We start from the raw sequence: 21,686 nt of genomic DNA, 5'->3' as shown, positions 1-21,686 counted from the left end.
AGTCATGATTTTTTTAAAAAGATGCGACCAATGTACAGAGGTGTATTTAGTCTATTATTATTTAACAAAAGAGCAAATATTTGAGGTTTAACATTTCGTTTTTGCCCTTGTATGTTGTGTTCTAACATATCATATGTGACTCCAATACCTGATAACGAAAGCGCGTCCCTCGCCTACTTCAAGCTTATATCAAGGTAACAGCCTGTGAACAGCCCTGTTTTGATAGAGTTCATAATTGCTGTTACGGTATTTATATATCTTTGTCCTCACTTTGTGAACTCACCAAAAATTATAATTTCGATTGTATATATACGTAAAGATAAAGAAAGATCGATATTTAATATCGACATATTTTTTTCATAAGCTTGTCACATCACATCCATTTTAACAAGAGACCGACATAAGAATAAAATAGAATGTATATTTTGACATCTCTGTGGGGCAATGCTTCAATTCAATGTGGAAAATGCTTCAATTCATGAGGTTAAAGGTTCATATCCAGGTAGCTGGTAGAAAAATCCTAAAAGTTGTCGAAAAATGTTTCAGGAATTATCAGACCAATTTCACACGAACATGTTGACATAAGACAATATGTGCCTCATAAAGTTAAATGTCTTTTGGTGCGGTGGGGTAGCCTTGTGGTTAAAGCATTCGCTCGTCACGCCGAAGACCCGGGTTCGATTCCCCACATTGGTACAATGTGTGAAGCCCATTTCTGGTGTCCCCCGCGGTGATATTACTTGAACAATGCTAAAGCGGCGTAAAACCATACTTACTCACTCACTTATTGTCTTTCCTTTGCATTTAAAGAGTTCCTGATCTTGCGACCATGTCTCCAATAACTGTGTCAACATGGATTCGTTTCATAGAACATGGGATGTAATGTCACCAGCATTGTCACTGTTATGACTTCATCTTACGAGGATGCAGTACTTGCATTTCATTGTGATTCCACGGTCTTGCATATAGTCTACTATTCCCAGCACATAATGTAATTGAATATGTAAGTGTGTCTTTCCACGCATGTTGTCTCTCACTTTAAGGCTCGCAAAGTTGACGTTTGTATCCAACTGACGTGAATAAAATTTAAAAACAAAACAAAACAAAACTGTGTCACTTGGATTCACAAATCTGTTGTGTACAGGTGTTACGGAAAGTGTCAGTATTGATGACGTGGGTCTTGCTGTGCGTCACTGACGTGACGTCCCTCACGCCGTTTTGCACCGGGGGTCCCGGAACCCAGCCTAACCCGACAGGTGAGACATTTATTTACTCAGTACTATGGGGGTGCGCCAGACACATGCTATACATCCAGCTATTCTACAAACTGTTTGGCCCATGGGCCGAGGCGATTATTAACCTACTTAAGAACTTGCTTGGCCAATTGGTCGAGACACTCAGTAACTTTTCGGTCTAACATACTTTAAAACGTTGTTGGGCCAGTGTGTCGAGACAATCACTGACCTACTTTAAACCGTGGTTGGGCCTGTGTGTCGAGACAATCACTGACCTACTTTATAATTTTGCTGGGCCCGTGGGTCGAGACAATCACTGACCTACTTTATAACTTGCTGGCCTGTGTGTCGAGACAATCACTGACCTACTTTATAACTTTGCTGGGCCCATGGGTCGAGGCAATCACTGACCTACTTTATAACTGTCTTTGGCCGTGGGTCGAGACAATCACTGACCTACTTTATAACTTGCTGGCCTGTGCGTCGAGACAATCACTGACCTACTTTATAACTTTGCTGGGCCCATGGGTCGAGGCAATCACTGACCTACTTTATAACTGTCTTTGGCCGTGGGTCGAGACAATCACTGACCTACTTTATAACTTGCTGGCCTGTGCGTCGAGTCCCGACTCATGTATTTTACTGCTTTAGACAATGTTATGTCCGGGGCACTACTCACTAATCTCCACACAAACAAGTGACACTGGGTAATCTGCCCTTTATTACCCAGCAGCAGTGGGGTCGCCTAATGGTTCAAGCGTCCGCTCGAAGGACGCACATCGAAGACCCGGGTTCGATTTCAAACATGGATGCAATGTATAAAACCCATTTTTAGTGTCCCTAGACATAATATTGCAGGATTAATATTGTTAAAACGGCGTAAAACCATACTCATTCACACTGTCCCCCATTCAGATCCTCCACTGCCGGACATGTCGTTCCAGTCCTTCCAGGCTCACGTGGAGGCCAACTTCATCGACAAAGGCTACACAATGGACGCGGAACAGTACCTCAACTTTGACGGCAACATCGGCTTGATCAAAATGTTTGCCAACGGCATGGACTCCCGTTCTATATACAGCTATAATACCGGCGAGATTTTTAATGTTGACACAGGTGCGTAAGTACATTTGGAACCACAATTTAAGGTTTACTGATGTATGTTGGGTGTGAAATCACAGATCCTATACCAACAAGCATCAGTAGGTCAGGGAAATATTGACAATTTGATTTCACACTGATTGATTTTATGAAACTGGAAAATTGGATTATTTACTAATACCGAAAAGTGCTCGATGGAAGGTCAAACCCAGATAGGACCCCTAGAGATTCGAGTTAGTATTGGCCTGCAGCAACCCATGCTTGCCGTAACAGGCGACTATAGGATCGGGTGGTAGGGCTCGCTGACTTGGTTGACACATGTCATCGTGTCCCAAATTGCCTAGATCGATTGATCCCTGGATTGTCTGGTCCAGACTCGATTATTTACAGACCGCCGCCATAAATCTGGAATACTGCTGAGTGCAGCACTATAAAATAAACAAACAAACAAACTCAGAATGAATGCAAACAAAGAATTAGACCATTCACTTGAAAGAAAAGTCCATGTAGAGAGGTTCATTTCAGAAACAAATGAACTGCATTTCAGGATGTTGAAAATTTGACGTCTTTTAGAAAAAAACCCTTCATCTGTTATCAACTTCGTGCCCCCTCACTAACCACACAAAGTACAACTAACACACTGGGGTAAGTGAGGTGAGGTGAGGTGAAATTAGGTTTTACGTCGTGCTTCAGAATATTTCGCTCATATGACGACGTGCATGCGTGTGTATGTGTATGTGCGGCTGCTTGTACTAGCCCAGACTTAAGCTCGTTTTATAGTGCTAGCCCACTGAGATACCATGCCGCAGTGAAGCATGAATACCCCACTCAGACACATTATACTGACTCCGAGCCGACCAGTCCTTGTTGTACCCATTAATGCCGAACGCCAGGCAGGGACCAACAAGTACCATATTTTAACGTCTTTTGGTATGACGCGGTCGGGGGGTCGAACCCGCGATCTTCCGCTCTCCGGGCGGACGCTCTAACCACTGCACCACGTAGGCGGTCACTGGAGTAAGTGAGTGAGTTAAGGATGTATATTAAAACGTTCAGTTGACGAAAAACGTACAGTGACAGTACTCACTGGTCAACGATAATTAACTGTTTTTTAACAGTGATTGAAACATATTAAAAATTGGACAAAATAGCTTCAAATCGACTGACAGTAAACTGCTGTTATAAAAAACTCAAAGGGACCACTACCTTTTGTTCGACAAAACCGTAGTTCGACTCAGATAAAACGCAGTTGGCTGGGGAAAAAGGACAAGTACGTTATATCCGTCAGTTCGTTTTAGCCGTTTTGTTCCAGATTCAAATTGTCAGGTTTTGAATCTCACAACGTCCAACGAAATGAATCTGTTCGGCGATGACGTCACGGATGGGCGCAGCCATATACCACCAGCAAACCAAGCTCTGCGATTCGGATCCCAAAATGGCCCGGTAATACATTCAAATAAACATTATGTAACAAGATCATGTAACTGGACGAAATATTTTGAAGATTCATTCTTCATTCTTGAAGATAAGTGTTTCTGGTTGTTTACTATATTTCCTAATGATGATCAAATTTCCTATTTTGACATATGTTAGTGTTTTGCCCTGTGAAAAATTGACATGCCTTTGCATGTGTTTGTGAAGCGTGTTATGGAGGGAGGATACACTGACATTTTCCGAACACTTTGTATCATAAAAGTATCCGATATTGGCTCATAAAATACACACTCATAATACAACCAGAAGTATAAAATCAACTGATTAATAGAGATGTCTTATGAATGTGGAAAAGGTTTCGTCGCTTTTACTTATTGGCCTGTCTAAACAATGTCTTGTTCCAGGTGTTCAAGGGGTACGGTACTACACGTGGTCTCCCCACCCTACACTGGCAGTCGTGTATGTACTGGCCCCAAGCAAACACCAACTTCACCTTGGACCACTACTTCACAGGTGAAAAAGCTCTGTCACGACATGGTCTCGAAATAACTACAGTATAAAAATTTGTTTCTACACCTGCACAGATTACTGTTTACTTGTGTTACTGCAGATAAATAGAGAAGTGTTAACTTGAGTTACTGCAGATAAATAGAGAAGTGTTAACTTGTGTTACTGCAGATAAATAGAGAATTGTTAACATGTGTTACCACAGATAAACAGAGAATTGTTAACTTGTGTTACCACAGATAAAAAGAAAACTGTTAACTTTTGTTACCACAGATAAACAGAAAACTGTTAACTTGTGTTACTGCAGATAAACAGAGAAGTGTTATCATGTGTTACTACAGATAAACAGAGAGCTGTTAACTGGTCTTACTACAGAGAACTGTTAACATGTGTTACCACAGATAAAAGAGAGCTGTTAACTTGTGTTTCTACTGATAACTGTTAACTTGTGTTACTACAGATAAACAGAGAACTATTAGCTTGTGTTACCATAGATAAAAAGAAAACTGTTAACTTTTGTTACCACAGATAAACAGAAAACTGTTAACTTGTGTTACTGCAGATAAACAGAGAACTGTTAGCTTGTGTTACTACAGATAAACAGAAAACTGTTAACTTGTGTTACTACAGATAAACAGAGAACTGTTAGCTTGTGTTACTGCAGATAAACAGAGAACTGTTAACTTTTGTTACCACAGATTAACAGAAAACTGTTAACTTGTGTTACTACAGATAAACAGAGAACTGTTAACTTGTGTTACTGCAGATAAATAGAGAAGTGGTAACTTGTGTTGCCACAGATAAACAGAGAGCTGTTAACTGGTGTTACTACAGAGAACTGTTAACATGTGTTACTACAGATAAACAGAAAGCTGTTAACTGGTGTTACTACAGAGAACTGTTAACATGTGTTACTACAGATAAACAGAAAACTGTTAACTGGTGTTTCTACTGATAAACAGAGAAGTGTTAACATGTGTTACTACAGATAAACAGAGATCTGTTAACTGGTCTTACTACAGAGAACTGTTCACATGTGTTACCACAGATGAAAAGAGAGCTGTTAACGTGTGTTTCTACTGATAACTGTTAACTTGTGTTACCACAGATAAAAAGAAAACTGTTAACTTTTGTTATCACAGATAAACAGAAAACTGTTAACTTGGGTTACTGCAGATAAACAGAGAACTGTTAGCTTGTGTTACTGCAGATAAACAAAGAACTGTTAGCTTGTGTTACCACAGATAAAAAGGAAACTGTTAACTTGTGTTACTGCAGATAAACAGAGAACTGTTAACTTGTGTTACTGCAGATAAACAGAGAACTGTTAACTTGTGTTACAACAGAGAACTGTTAACATGTGTTACCACAGAGAAACATGTATTTGTTAACTTGTGTTACTACACATGAAAAAAAAATAACATGACTTACCACAGATAAACAGAAAACTGTTAACTTTTGTTACCGCAGATAAACAGAGAGCTGTTAACTTGTGTTACTGCAGATGAACGAAGAACTAATCTTCTGTGAACTGGACCCGACAAGAGTGACAACACATACCCAGCTATTGTCGTATGACTAAAGCACAGAGTACTGTTGTTATGTCGTGTGACACAAGCACAGATAACTGTTGTTATGTCGTGTAGCACAAGCACAGACAACTGTTGTTATGTCGCGTGGCACAAACACAGATAACTCTTGTTATGTCGTGTGGCACAAGCACAGACAACTGTTGTGTTGTCGTATGACACAAGCCCAGATAACTGTTGTTATGTCGTGTGGCACAAGCACAGATAACTGTTGTTATGTCGTGTGGCACAAGCACAGATAACTGTTGTTATGTCGTGTGGCACAAGCTCAGACAACTGTTGTTATGTCGTGTGACATAAGCACAGATAACTGTTGTTATGTCGCGTGGCACAAGCACAGACAACTGTTGTTATGTCGCGTGGCACAAACACAGATAACTCTTGTTATGTCGTGTGACACAAACACAGGTAACTGTTGTTATGTCGTGTGACACAAGCACAGATAACTGTTGTTATGTCGCGTGGCACAAGCACAGATAACTGTTGTTATGTCGCGTGGCACAAGCACAGACAACTGTTGTGTTGTCGTATGACACAAGCCCAGATAACTGTAGTTATGTCGTGTGACACAAACACAGATAACTGTTGTGTTGTTTTGTGTGACACAAGCTCAGATAACTGTTGTTATATCGCGTGGCACAAACACAGATAACTGTTGTTATGTCGTGTGACACAAGCACAGGTCACTGTTGTGTTGTCGTGTGGCTGAAGCACAGATAACTGTTGTGTTGTTTTGTGTGAGACAAGCACAGATAACTGTTGTGTTGTTTTGTGTGACACAAACACAGACAACTGTTGTGTTGTTTTGTGTTACACAAGCACAGATAACTGTTGTGTTGTTTTGTGTGACACAAGCACAGGTAACTGTTGTGTTGTCTTGTGACACAAACACAGATAACTGTTGTTATGTCGTGTGACACAAGCACAGGTCACTGTTGTGTTGTCGTGTGGCAGAAGCACAGATAACTCTTGTTATGTCGTGTGACACAAACACAGACAACTGTTGTGTTGTTTTGTGTGACACAAGCACAGGTCACTGTTGTGTTGTCGTGTGACACAAACACAGATAACTGTTGTGTTGTCTTGTGTGACACAGGCACAGGTCACTGTTGTGTTGTCGTGTGTGACACAAGCACAGGTCACTGTTGTGTTGTCTTGTGGCAGAAGCACAGATAACTGTTGTTATGTCGTGTGACACAAGCACAGCTAACTGTTGTGTTGTTTTGTGTGACACAAGCACAGGTCACTGTTGTGTTGCCGTGTGGCAGAAGCACAGATAACTGTTGTGTTGTTTTGTGTGACACAAGCATAGATAACTGTTGTGTTGTCGTGTAACACAGGCACAGATGGTTGGTTGTCTTGTCTTACTACACGAGCAGCGATGCTTTTTGTTATGTCTTTGTCTACTCAAGCACACGCGACTGTTGTCTCATCTTACTTCACATATGCAGACAACTGTTCTTGTCTTATCTAGTGTTTCTTTGAGTTAAAATTCAGTTTTTTAAAACTACGTAGAAATGTGTTATAACAGGTTAACTCTTAGTGACTGTTCTTTGACCTTTTGCCAGCCTCAAACTGGACAACTTCATCAACTCATGTGATGGTTCCGGTGAGAATAGAAATGTCTGGAGAGCAAACTTTTACTAACGGCTCTGCCCCGAGGAAGTTCCACCACGTGTACGACTACTTCGACTTCAAGGACGACACCGACCTTGGTCCGACAGACTATGAGGTACACTGACATCGAAATTATTTCTAAAATAGGTATTTATCAGAAATTGAAAGTACATGTAAATACATGTTATCTGTTACGGTGAAAACGGACATATAGCAAAATTGCAGAATTAAGTACCCTTCCAGTCAGTACTCCAACCCCTAATCCACCCTCCCTTAATGGACTACCTTAATCCACCAAGGAACATAGATATCTTTCTCATCCTAATCCACAAACCCTATCTAATCACGTCCCCCGACCCTAATCCACCCTCCCTAATGGACTACCTTAATCCACCAAGGAACATAGATATCTTTCTCATCCTAATCCACAAACCCTATCTAATCACGTCCCCCGACCCTAATCCACCCTCCCTAATGGACTACCTTAATCCACCAAGGAACATAGATATCTTTCTCATCCTAATCCACAAACCCCATCTAATCACCTCCCTGATCCTAATCCACCATCCCACCATAATCCCCTTCCCCACCATAATTCACCACCCCACAGTAATCCACCATATCATCCTAATACACCATCTCACCTAGCCCTCAACTTAATCTCACCACCCTCCCGGTCCAACAGAGCAAAGACCCAGTATCACTTCCATTTGTCATGATGTACACTAAACGCCAAAAGAAACGTTACCCTCCTTCCTTACTGACGGAGGTACCTATCTCCAGCTGGCGTTGTGATGCTTGGACGTCCACTTCTTGGTCTGTCGATGGGGACCCAAGTCTGTCTGAAGCCCTGGATAAATCTTGTAACCGTGATACGATGGCATCCGAGGGCGTTGACAACAGCATTGTATGTCGACCCAATCTGCACCATTATAATGGCTCTTTCTTTCTCTTCAGCTGTTAATCGTGGCATATTTCTCGTACTTGTGTATCATATCATGCATGCTAGGCCCTCTTTATACCCTACAGAATCATTCTACATTTGAAATGGATGTAAATAATGCTTGAATATTGCTGCGTTCTGGCGATTGATATTTCTATGTGTAAACAGAAAATGAAAAAATATTACTTTGCAAGCAAAAATGTTAACAAAGATAAGTTTAGATGTGCCTAAACATTTTGTCACGGTATCAAAGACACGTGTTACTTGTTTTCATTAAGGCAAATCAGCAGAAAATGTTTTATAAGGCTGAATCATAGGAATGATTATTTTACAATTTTACACACTCTTCAATAGTTGTTTCTTGTTTTAATCTTTCTTTTGGACATCTAAATCACTGTTATTGGTTTATTTCAGCATGGACGAAAATAGGGCAGTTTAACTCTTCTGACAAAAGATGCATTTCACCTAAATATGAATGCATTTGAGAATTTGTTTTCGTGATTTACATAAAGTTGTGTCGTTAAGCTTCTTGTAAACTAATACCTTCTAACATATCTGTGATAGTTTTAAAGCTATTCATGAATGTAGGAGAGTAACGTTTCTTTTGGTGTTTAGTGTGTATGTTCCATCTTCACATAAACTGACGTTCAGAAGAAAGTACACAGTCACCTGATTCTTTGGTAAAATGTTTTCTTTAAAACAGCATTAATATTTTAAAAAGTGTTTTGATTCTGCCATGTCACAAACATTTTGCAAGTGTTTCCAAAACACCAGATATTGTACCCAGGTACAACATTGCTAGCGAAATATTTATGGTTTTAATGGAAATAGTCCCAAAACACCAGGTGTGTACTTTCTTATGAACGTCAGTATATTTCTACATCTAACATCTATTGAATCCGGATTTTTCCAGACACCTAACAATGTGGAATGCCCCGGCAGGATCAACACTAAAGGTTTACCACAACTGCCATCAAACTACTATTACCGCCAGGAGATCATTGACGTTGTGAACGCCGACATAGAGCAGGCTGATGTAGGTTGAGGGTTAAGCCGACTCCACACGGCGAACTAAAGTTTGACAACACATATTTTCAAACTCGAGTTTGAGAGTGTGAACGTTCCAACAACTCGCCACCAACACCAATTTCAGAGTTGTCAAACTGTTGTCGAGAAATAGATTCGGTCTGTATTCTCACCAACTTTTCCATCAAACTTTCGGTGTTGTCAAACTCGAGTTTGACGAGTGAAGTGTTGTCAAACTCATGTTGTTCAGAAACAACCAATCGCAGTCAACGAAATTGTTACATGACCGCACCGATAGAGACACGGCACTCAAATGACACGAAAGTTTGACAACGTGTGTTTGACGAGTGAAAACGCGAGTTTGACAACTTTTAAAATTTTAACATGTGTTGTCAAACTTTAGTTTGCCGTGTGAAGCCCGCTTTAGAGAACAAGATCGTATCGATGAATATGGAAGATATTCTAGTACAGGCTGATATCGGTTGACTGACTGAGCATGGTTTTATGTCGCTTTTACATTATTCCAGCAGTAGTGAAGAGCTGATGTTTTAACCATAAAGTTACCCCACCGCCCCGATGTCAGTTGAGGGTTGAAGAGCAGGAAGGGTGTTGGAAATATCGTAGGATGTGGAAGGGATTCTAATGTAGACTGATGTCGGTTGAGAGTTAGATAACAGGATGGGTGTTGGAAGTATTGTAGGATGTGGAAGGGATTCTAATGTAGGCTGATGTCGGTTGAGAGTTAGAGAACAGGATGGGTGTTGGAAGTATCGTAGGATGTGGAAGGGATCTAATGTAGGCTGATGTGGAGTTAGAACAGGATGGGTGTGTGGAAGTATCGTAGGATGTGGAAGGGATTCTAATGTAGGCTGATGTCGGCTGAGAGTTAGAGAACAGGATGGGTGTTGGAAGTATCAGGATGGGGATGTGTCGGGAAGTTAGAGAACATCGGTAGGATGTATCGTAGGATGTGAAGGGATTCTAATGTAGGCTGATGTCGGTTGAGAGTTAGATAACAGGATGGGTGTTGGAAGTATTGTAGGATGTGGAAGGGATTCTAATGTAGGCTGATGTCGGTTGAGAGTTAGAGAACAGGATGGGTGTTGGAAGTATCGTAGGATGTGGAAGGGATTCTAATGTAGGCTGATGTCGGTTGAGAGTTAGAGAACAGGATGGGTGTTGGAAGTATCGTAGGATGTGGAAGGGATTCTAATGTAGGCTGATGTCGGTTGAGAGTTAGAGAAGGGATTCCTAGGATGGGTGTTAGGAGAACAAGGGTGTTGGATCGTAGGATGTGGAAGGGATTCTAATGTAGGCTGATGTCGGTTGAGAGTTAGAGAGAAGGAGGGTGGGTGGATTGGAAGGGATCGTAGGATGTCGGTTGAGAGTTAGATTCTAATCGTAGGATGTGGTGGGATTCTAATGATGTCGGTTGAGAGTTAGAGAACAGGATGGGTGTTGGAAGCATCGTAGGATGTGGAAGGGATTCTAATGTAGGCTGATGGTTGAGAGTTAAGGATTGGGCTGATGTCGGTTGAGAGTTAGAGAACAGGATGGGTGTTGGAAGCATCGTAGGATGTGGAAGGATTCTAATGTAGTTAGAGAACAGGATGGGTGTTGGAAGTATCGTAGGATGTGGAAGGGATTCTAATGTAGGCTGATGTCGGTTGAGAGTTAGAGAACAGGATGGGTGTTGGAAGTATCGTAGGATGTGGAAGGGATTCTAATGTAGGCTGATGTCGGTTGAGAGTTAGAGAACAGGATGGGTGTTGGAAGTATCGTAGGATGGGCTGATGTCGGTTGAGAGTTAGAGAACAGGATGGGTGTTGGAAGTATCGTAGGATGTGGAAGGGATTCTAATGTAGGCTGATGTCGGTTGAGAGTTAGAGAACAGGATGGGTGTTGGAAGTATCGTAGGATGTGGAAGGGATTCTAATGTAGATGTCGGTTGAGAGTTAGAGAACAGGATGGGTGTTGGAAGTATCGTAGGATGTGGAAGGGATTCTAATGTAGGCTGATGTCGGTTGAGAGTTAGAGAACAGGATGTCGGTTGAGAGTTGGAAGTATCGTAGGATGTGGAAGGGATTCTAATGTAGGCTGATGTCGGTTGAGAGTTAGAGAACAGGATGGGTGTTGGAAGTATCGTAGGATGTGGAAGGGATTCTAATGTAGGCTGATGTCGGTTGAGAGTTAGAGAACAGGATGTGTTGGAAGTATCGTATTAGAGAACAGGATGGGTGTTGGAAGGATGTGGAAGGGATTCTAATGTAGGCTGATGTCGGTTGAGAGTTAGAGAACAGGAAGGGTGTTGGAAGTATCGTAGGATGTGGAAGGGATTCTAATGTAGGCTGATGTCGGTTGAGAGTTAGAGAACAGGATGGGTGTTGGAAGTATCGTAGGATGTGGAAGGGATTCTAATGTAGGCTGATGTCGGTTGAGAGTTAGAGAACAGGATGGGTGTTGGAAGTATCGTAGGATGTGGAAGGGATTCTAATGCGGGCTGATGTCGGTTAACGGTTACAGAACAGGATGACAGTTGGACGATGTGAAAGAGATTTTAATACAGGCTGATGTCGGTTGCGATTTTAGAGTGTTAATAACTCACGAATATATGTTAGATTTACGAAGGCTTTTGAGAGTGAGTAAGTGATTCAATAGGTCAGTCAGTTCAAATCAACGTCCTTTTGGAAATAAGTAATCCGTACAACAGAAAAACTCCTTTTTTCTAGATTTGGTACAATTCTGACAACAAGTACATCAGAGTCGACCACAGACCGGACCAAATGACATCTACCATCAACACTCTCAACCCCATAACCGAGATACACGACTTTAACTACGGTAAGCATGTCACGATTCCAGGAGTTGGGATGTATGTTCATCATACATCTGGTCTTTGAGGCAAATGAGGACAACCTTGCATCATGCTGGTGCTATATATCTACCTTCCGACCCTTTCAAAATCCGTGATGTTGCTGTATTTCTGTCTCTCTGTCAACATATACATCCACGTGTTAACCCGAGTGGCTGGCTGGTAATCATTTAGTATCTAATTTTAGTGATTGTTGTTACTGACATTGAATTATAATAGAGATGACACAGCGTCTTGTGTATCTGTATGTTCGTATATGTATTTGTCTAAGTATTTTCAAGGTTTTGGTTCATTATATACACGTTTGTGCAGGTATTTGCTCTGTCAATACACGTATTCCTAGGTTTCTATACATCACTATCCAGGCGTCTGCTCTACGCTGTCTGGACATCAATGTCCAGGAGTACTTTCTGACTATGTATCAATGTCAGGTGTTCTCTCTGTCTCCAGATTTCAACTCTATGTAAACATCTATATCCAGCTGTCCTCTCTATCTTACATCTTTTGTCCAGGTGCCCACAGTGTCTAGATGTATGTATGTTCAGATGTCCGCTATGTCTATAAATGTATGTCCAGGTGCCCGCAAAGTGTATATGTATGTATGCCCAGGTGTCCGCTATGTCCGGGACCAGGTAACAGGCAACTGTTCAGTATTTCCAATGGTCAACGGTTCTTTTGATGACATGATGAATCCCCAAGCTAGCAAACAGAATGGCTCCTTCATTCTACAGATGAAAAACCCGCTTCAGTTTTTCGGTCTCAACAGCAACTACACCTACTCCGGACAGGTCAGTACATGTAGTCCCTCCAGGTGAGTAGTCCAGTATCTCATACATCAGCGGCGATCAGTAGTCCACTTTCCCTGGTCAGTAATCAGCTAGCCCTAATTTGAGGTCCACTGGCCATTTCCTGTCCCAAGAAGTCTCACTGGCCCAGACCACGAGTCCACTTGTCCTCATCTGTAGTCCCCTACTTACTGGTCAGTGGCACTCCTAAACGGTTGTCTACAGACATTTCATGTGTGGATTCTTCACCTGAAGCTGCCCATCCTTGGGATGCTTGGATGAGAGGCACATGTTGTATTAGTGAGGGAGGGTGACATCAAAGTTTTGCTAATTAAAGCCAGTTACCAAGCGATCATATCTCGCTGAACTAGACATACATTATTTTAGCTAGGAGTGTAACACCTTATCCTGTTAAGAAAGGGAATAATGCCGACGTAATATTTTAAGTTATACACAAAGGGACCGTTCATTATTCATGGCAACTTAAGGTGTGCGCGCGCGTGTGCGTGTGTTTGTGTGAGAGAGAGAGAGAGAGAGAGAGAGAGAGAGAGAGAGAGAGAGAGAGAGAGCGAGAGAGAAAGAGAGAGTGAGAGAGAGAGGGCGAGAGAGAGCGAGAGAGAGAGAGAGAGCGAGAGCGAGAGAGACATAGGAGTGTGTCATGGGGAGGTAGGGGAATCATCAGTTTTGTACACATGCCTCTCTCTCTCTTTCTCTCTCCTCTCTCTCTCATTCTCTCTCATTCTCTCTCTATCTCTCTCTCTCTCTCTCTCTCTCTCTCTCTCTCTCTCTCTCTCTCTTTCTAAATAGAGGTGTCATTCACATTGAACATGCTTCTCCATAAATATCAACATGAACCCCCACACCCACCAGACACACACACACACAAACACTTGCCCTAAATATCATGAACGGTCCCTAAAAAAGGAAGCCCAGTGTAGCTTATCAAACTCACGTGTTTCGCTCGAAGACATTCTGTAGTACGTGGATTTGTGTCCTTCACCGTTACACCCTTCCCAGTTGCGCTACGTTTTAACTTACATTCCATGCAAATGTTTTCAGCGGTATGCACGTGACGCTCTATGTGACGTGTACACATCTGTGAGGTCAGGTTACGGCGTCCCAGGCAACCTTAATGTCAACGTGACCTTCGAATACTACTTCCTGTCTGTAAGTTAAGTTCTGTTCTACCGCATATTCCTGATTTCAGTGGCTTGCACTAATTCATAAGTAAATAATAGATTGATATTCAATTTACATGCGTCTTATCATGTACATAACTATACGTCAACGTATTTAACTTATATAAATCTACGTGTACATGAAGTAACCTGTTTTTCCATACCGTAATCAATTTCCTTGATTGATAAGTTCCTATATTCATGTATCTACGTGAATGATATTAATTTGTTTCCTTGTCCTTATTTACCTATCTATGTACATGTACCTAATCCGTTACGATGCCGCCGGCATGGGTAAATAAATGGTCTAGAGCCTCGCAATTCGCTGTAGGAGTTATGTCCCCTGGGCGCTCAAGGAACCTGTGATCCCAGTCCTCCCCGGTAATGTTGTAAGCACCATGTCTTTCCTCGTTGGCTACACCAAAATTATAGGAATCCCTGATATCAGTGATAACAGCATCACTCCGGGTTTTTCTCCCATATTCAGCAGACGCATTGTAATACAACAAGAATACTGCTTAAAGCGGCGCTAAGCCAAACTGTCTCAGCAGTCTCGATGTTAACATCTACCTGTCCATATACTGCTATCTTTATTAACCCGTTAAGATCTGGGTTAGAATTAATCTTCAGCAACCCATGCTTGATGTAAGAGGTGACTAACGGGATCGGGTGGTAAGGCACGCTGACTAGGTTGACACATGTTACCGTATCCCAATTGCTTAGATCCCCATGATGCTCATACTGTTGATCACTGGATTGTCTGGTCCAGACTCGATTATTTACAGACTGCCGTCATATAGCTGGAACATTGCTGATTGCGGCGTAAACCTAAACTCACTCACTCACCCTATATTCATATATCTGCATATACAGTACGAACGAACGCATGGAACCACCAATTTTAGTTATAACCATAGTTTGTTACAGGCATTTCGACTAAAATATAAAGCAAACAATAACACACAAAAAGCAGACAAAATGACAAACATTTAAAAAAGGACAAAACTAACACAAAAGAGTTTGTCATATCCGTAAGTTTGTTACAATGGTGTTCGTTACAAGCGTTATTTACTGTTTCGCTTTTTATATGCCGACATACAGCGAATTTTCTTACTCCTTTGCTGGAGGTTTGCTACCTGTCTGAATCATATATATAATTAGATCAGTCTCGAGTCATAAGCAATATGGAGGAAACAAAAATATTATTAAAACTTGAAAAAAGGCGCTTCATACATTTAGCCCTTAAATTACATTCTGCTATAAGATAAACAGTCTCCGGTGCTTTTTATGTTGTTATATTTGAGATAGAGACGGCGTCCAGTTTGCTGTCTATATGTCTCCGTGCCAGTTTCACTGTCTCTTCTGTCTTGTTCCTGCCAGGAAGGATGGGGTGACGATCCCAACACTGGATACACATCATACCAGACCCGCTTTCCCTTCCGTTTGGAAGTAACGGCTTTGTCAGTACGTGTACATTTCAAAAGTTATTTTGTGAATAGATGTCGTTGTTTTCCACAACGTCAAAGGGTCAAGGTCATGCTTATTTCTTATACGATATCTTGTGAAAGAAACATCTTTTGTTATGGACTCTACACAAAAATTGCAAGATATTTTTAAACATGTATTATTGAGATCTCGAATGTACGAGTAAAAATCTATACTAAAGCTACTGCAGCGTCTTATAATGATTCCGTTAAAATGGGAAGGGAAGTCGCAGGTGGCGCAGTTGCCAGAGGCAACGCAATTCCATTCCATAGTTGGTTCCGGATCATGGGTTTGAATCTAAGATCTATACCTAAGTCAGCATCGGTTCCATCAAAATGGTAAACGTGTAAGAACTTCTTCAAGCTACATGATGTTGATTCTCAGTGGCACTGAAAAACCGTTCAAAGCGGAGTTAAACCAAATTCACTGACTAATCCGTCCGATAGACCATGGATGAGTGAGTTAGTTACAATTTAACCTCAGCAACATTTCAGCCATATAGTGACCAGACCATGGATGAAACAGTTTAAAATCTCTGTTTGAGTCTAAGTGTATTTGACCTCTTTTGAACTAGTCTTCGTGTTCTAGCAGCTGACTTTTCCCTAATATGAAACCTCGATATTACGGACACTCGTTCATCCGGAAACCCTAATTCCTTTGTGACGATATGCAAAGAAATTATGTACCCTTAATCTTTTAATCCGAATTTTGATACCTGGTCTCTTGTCATTCAGATGACAAAAGCATTCAATTATTTACCGATATTATGTTCTTTGAGCGACATCACCCAGATAAACGGGGCTTAATTGAATGGAGTCTGCACGTGTTTTTCAGGTTGGCTATCATGTTGTTTACAACTTCTTGGATTTTGTGGAGGACAGTCCCTCCCTTAGGGCCTTCGACGTCTCCGACTGTTTTCCTGACACAGGGAAACTGGGGTTCACAGTCCAGTTTCAGTTTCTGGGGGACGGTAATACGAGTAAAATACATTATCTGGGACGGTGGGGTAGCCTAGTGGTTAAAGCGTCTGCTTGTTCGCATGCGAAGACCCGGGTTCGATTCCCCACATGGGTACACATGGCATATTTCTGGTGTTCCCCGCCGTGATGTTGCTGGAATATTGCTAAAAGCGGCCCAAAACTTAACTCACTCACTAACTCAATGGTGGTGGTGAGTTTAGTGTAATGCCGCTTTTAGCAATATAATCAGCAATATCACGACGGGAGACACCAGAAATGGGCTTCACACATTGTACCCATGTGGGGAATCGAACCCGGGACTTCGGCGTGACGAGCGAACACTTTAACCACTAGGCTACCATCCGTCCCATTCACTCAAAGATTCGTACTACTGATCACTGCTGACGATCCCTGACTGCCAGAAATGTGGTAAGCCGGGTTGACTAGGGTTCTCAAATCTAATAAGGGGCGGTGTGGTAGCCTAGTGGGTAAAGCGTTCCCTCGTCACGCCTAAGGCCCGGGTTCGATTCCCCACATGGGTAAAATGTGTGAAGCCCATTTTTGGTGTCCCCCGCCGTGATATTGCTGAAATATTGCTAAAAGCGGCGTAAACTCAAATTCACTCACTCACTCACTCAAATTTAGTAATCGAATGAGCGATGAACTGGCATAGCATTTTATATGTTTCTCTCTCAGAACCGAAACAGTTCAACCGCGACAAGGAAGACCTGTTGATCTTGAAGTCTCACATAGTTTTCATGAGCACCATGAATGTCAACCCCATTCGACTCGGGCGCTTCAGGGTAGAGTACGACAACACCAACGTGTACGTCAGCGCGACGTTGGTGGACCGAACGCCGCCAGCAGGTAGGTCAATGTTCATTGCGTGGTTGGATCAGGTTTTTGAGAAAGACGAAGTTTGGGTCGGTGGGATGTGATGAGGATAGAGATATGAAGATATGAAAGATATGTTGATATGAAAAATGTATTTCATATCAATAATCAATGAATTACTAAACGGCCAATGACAGGTATTTCTTTTAGAGAGAGAGAGAGAGAGAGAGAGAGAGAGAGAGAGAGAGAGAGAGAGAGAGAGAGAGAGAGAGAGAGAGAGAGAGAGAGAGAGAGAGAGAGAGAGAGAGAGAGAGAGAGAGAGAGAGAGAGAGAGAGAGAAAGATCCTGACTCGTATCCCTTTTTCAGAATCACTTTGGGTGTTCCTCGCTAAAATCAGCGGTTAACCCAGCACACTCATTAATGTTAAATTGCTGATTATGCTTCCAATTTCAGTTTTCTAATTTCAGCACAGTTCTCGTTCGTCCCCAAATCGGAGATTGAAAAGAGTGATGACGTGGTTTGGAACAACATCACAGATCCCCGAACATGCGCAGACCTGTGTGTTTCGAGTGAGGCTATCGTCTGCCGCAGTTTTGACTTCTGTCCACTGGACGGGTATAAATGCAAACTCAGCAAGGCTCACATTGGAGATGGAACTGCTGTTCTTAAGCAAAGCGTATGCGACCATTTCTCACGTGAGTGTTTCAAGGTGGTGTCGTCTGTGCAGAGTTGCGTCCCTTTCATCCGGGACTCGTCCTCATGATGTTTATGGTTTGTCAGCAACATACCTGGTTTGCCCAAAGTGATCACCATCTTTGATCTCCACACCCCACACCCGCAATTAGCTAGGTAAAGTTGCTTACTAAGGACCGCCTCCGTGGTGTAGTGGTTAGAGCGTCCGCCCGGAGAGCGGAAGGTCGCGGGTTCGATCCCCGACCGCGTCATACCAAAAGACGTTAAAATATGGTACTTGTTGGTCCCTGCCTGACGCTCGGCATTAATGGGTACAACAAGGACTGGTCGGCTCGGAGTCAGTATAATGTGTCTGAGTGGGGTATTCATGCTTCACTGCGGCATGGTATCTCAGTGAGCTAGCACGTCATCATATGAGCGAAATATTCTCAAGCACGACGTTAAACCCAATTTCACCGCACCTCACCTCACCTCACCTCACCGCTTACTAAGGTTCTATTTTCTAAATGTTACCATTTTGTTCTTTGTGAGCGTTTCAATTCCTGTACGAAGGCGGATATGATTTCAAAACCTCAAAAGCAAGTGTTCTGTAGAAAAACGTTATTCATACAAACCAGCTTGCGTGGGCGGTAGTGGTTTGAGCCATATCCCCTGCATTAGCAAATGTCCGGACTTACGAATTCTAAATATATGTAATATCAATTAATTGTGAACAAATATATAGTAAAAATATATAAGTGACAAAATATTCTTAACACTCGTACGGTATGAAGTTCTATTTTGTAAGAAGTTTGATATAGAAAGATGCATTATACTAAGTGTGTGGTGCATATTCCCATTATCACTATTTGCTGTGAAGAGTGACGTCCCTTGTTCTTGTCGGGAGTCGCTGATCGTTAAAAAATACTAGCGCACCCTTACTAAAATACTTGGCAACTTAGTTGCAACTTAACAAATATATACTGAGGGAAACAAATAAGGGAACACCACTTCATAGCAGTGTTCCTTTATTCATTCTCAGATTTCCTCCCACAGCGCTATTCAAAGTTGGTGATGAAAACTGGAAAAATATTAAAGGAACGCTTGAATTTTCCTGTGTTCCGTTATTTGCTTCTCTCAGGATATATCACTAATAATTTTTCTCCTGCATCTGTTGTCTCTGCATCTGTTGTTACGTGTGTCGTTACAGGCACCGTGGACCCTACCTCTGCCCACGAGAAGACCATCTCAGAAGCCTACGGCGATTTGTTAGACCAGCTGTACCAAAACCAGGTCCAGATAGATATACCAGAAGACGATGGCTCGGTACGTCTTTCATGACTCAGATTTCCTCCACCATCCTCCACCATTTCCTTCCTAGGTGGGGTAGCCTAGTGGTGAAAGCGTCCGCTCGTCACGCCGAAGACCCGAGTTCGATTCCCCACATGGGTACAATGTGTGAATCCCATTTCTGGTGTCCCCCGCCCTGACATTGCTGGAATATTGCTAAAAGCGGCGTAAAACCAAACTCACTCACTCTTTCATGGCTTTAATAGAGTTTCTCCAGATTGCTCATTTCCCGCACAGGAACAGGAATATCTGATGTTAATCAGATTGTATTGTATGTTTGATACGCATTTGACATTATATTTTACGTATTGTCACATATACGGCAATGTATTTTCACATGTTACAAATGTAACGATGCTCTGTAACTATTGTTACACACAATACAATGTATTTTGTACGTTACACATGTACGTAATGTGCGAATTGTTTAGATAGTACAATGTATTTTTGTATGTTACACATGACGTACTGTGAGCATTGTTAGACATAATTTAATGTATTTTGTATGTTACACGAGTACGTATTGTGCGTAATGTTACGTATAGTACTATGTATTTTTGTATGTTACACATTACGTATTGTGAGTATTGACTCAATTTCTTTCTGCGCAGACGCGGACATACGGAGCCATATACTCGTCCATCAACTTCGGTGGGTTATACGATTATTCACTTACAATGGTTACTTAGTACCTATACTGTTGGGTACACAATGGTATGCAGCCTTGTTTGATGGTGGCTTAAAATGGTCATATGATGGTGACGTTTTGGATTCGGGTCTGTCTTAGTTCATTTCTATGAGTGTCTCTCAGCCGGGGGTTGACTTTCAGCCCAGTATATAATTATTTCGTCAATTTTGTATGTCAATGCTCTCTTTTGATCAGCAATTTATGATAATTCTCCCATTCGTTATGCCTTCGAATGCAAGATGATAATTGCACTCATTTGTCATAGGTTATAAATAAGATCATAAAACACTTGTAGCCTTTACCAGCTCATTCTCGCAAAATTTACACGTAAATATAATTGTCACAGACTATTTTGTTTAACTTCCTGAGCTACTTTTGATACCATTCGTTTTGCAGTACTATTCACAAACGTGACAGAAACCCATTACCGTCTGTTCTAATCCGTAACCGTTTTAATAACTGCATCTGGAATCAAGATCGTTCGTTCGCACTCGCTCGCTCGCTCGCTCACTCACTCACTCACTCACTCACTCACTCACTCACTCACTCACTCACTCACTCACTCACTGTCACTCACTCACTCACTCACTCACTCACTCACTCACTGTGACTAAGGGAGTAGACGCTGTTCCATTTGTTCCCCAGGGTACACGGACACAAAACCATTGCCGTCAATGCCGGAACAGTTCTCCTACAGAATGGAGGTCGTCATCCCAGACAAGAAGGTCGCCAGCGCAGTAGACGTAAGTAATGGAACCGGGTGATAACATAACACATATCTGTCTGTCTGTCTATTTATAAACAATCGAACGAACGAATGAATCTACCCATCCATCTAGCTATGACTTAATGAACGTAGGTATATATCTATAAATGTATGATGAATGGACGAACGAAGCTAACTGTCTGAATGAATGGATGAACGACAGAATGAACGAACGAACGAACGAACGAAGGAACGAAAAAGCGAACCTTTAAAAGTGACGTAGTTGTGAATTAAATGTATAATATACTGGACAAAAATAAGTTATGGATATTGGTATTTTTATGATTGATATTTTATCAGTGTGTCAATGAATAAATTTATAGATCATTATTCACAATTTCAAAATTTACATATATCCCTGACTATTTTTGTCCAGTATTAAGTCAGGCACGGCAATGATCGGTCCTGCAGAGGCAGATATATACTCTCCCACAAAAGAAACGCATATAGGAATTTCAACTGTATTTTTATGTTTATTTTGAAACATCTGGTAGGCTTTATGAGTCAATGAAATAAAGCGAAATTGCACACAGGGAATGCAGACTTATCCGTCTTTGGCACCAACTCGAGGAAAGTCAGTTTGAGTGTCACATGGAGACGTGTGGTGGCGCTGAAGTCAATACCTCGTGTGACTACCGTGGACA

The 21,686-nt window shown here is 41.8% G+C and overlaps 1 protein-coding gene across 1 annotated transcript in view; it reads left to right on the top strand.

Annotated features, from left to right (window-relative positions):
- Nucleotides 1-21,686, top strand: part of LOC124253696 — a 47,220-nt gene that overhangs the window by 354 nt on the left and 25,180 nt on the right. The window contains exons 2-17 of the mRNA XM_046687510.1: nucleotides 1,145-1,256; nucleotides 2,151-2,351; nucleotides 3,649-3,779; nucleotides 4,175-4,283; nucleotides 7,435-7,598; nucleotides 9,340-9,462; nucleotides 12,182-12,293; nucleotides 12,934-13,112; nucleotides 14,169-14,276; nucleotides 15,668-15,751; nucleotides 16,607-16,742; nucleotides 17,428-17,598; nucleotides 18,034-18,261; nucleotides 19,449-19,564; nucleotides 20,200-20,239; nucleotides 20,922-21,019. Coding sequence (XP_046543466.1) covers nucleotides 1,145-1,256; nucleotides 2,151-2,351; nucleotides 3,649-3,779; nucleotides 4,175-4,283; nucleotides 7,435-7,598; nucleotides 9,340-9,462; nucleotides 12,182-12,293; nucleotides 12,934-13,112; nucleotides 14,169-14,276; nucleotides 15,668-15,751; nucleotides 16,607-16,742; nucleotides 17,428-17,598; nucleotides 18,034-18,261; nucleotides 19,449-19,564; nucleotides 20,200-20,239; nucleotides 20,922-21,019 — 2,112 coding nt within the window. The remainder of the gene's footprint in view (nucleotides 1-1,144; nucleotides 1,257-2,150; nucleotides 2,352-3,648; nucleotides 3,780-4,174; nucleotides 4,284-7,434; nucleotides 7,599-9,339; nucleotides 9,463-12,181; nucleotides 12,294-12,933; nucleotides 13,113-14,168; nucleotides 14,277-15,667; nucleotides 15,752-16,606; nucleotides 16,743-17,427; nucleotides 17,599-18,033; nucleotides 18,262-19,448; nucleotides 19,565-20,199; nucleotides 20,240-20,921; nucleotides 21,020-21,686) is intronic.

This window comes from Haliotis rubra, unplaced genomic scaffold (genome assembly GCF_003918875.1).
Source record: "Haliotis rubra isolate DU_JTF1 unplaced genomic scaffold, ASM391887v1 Scf55, whole genome shotgun sequence".
NCBI classification, from domain to species: Eukaryota; Metazoa; Mollusca; class Gastropoda; order Lepetellida; family Haliotidae; genus Haliotis; species Haliotis rubra.
The sequence above is the reverse complement of the archived record's forward strand: the minus strand, read 5'-3'. Positions and strand labels throughout refer to the sequence as shown.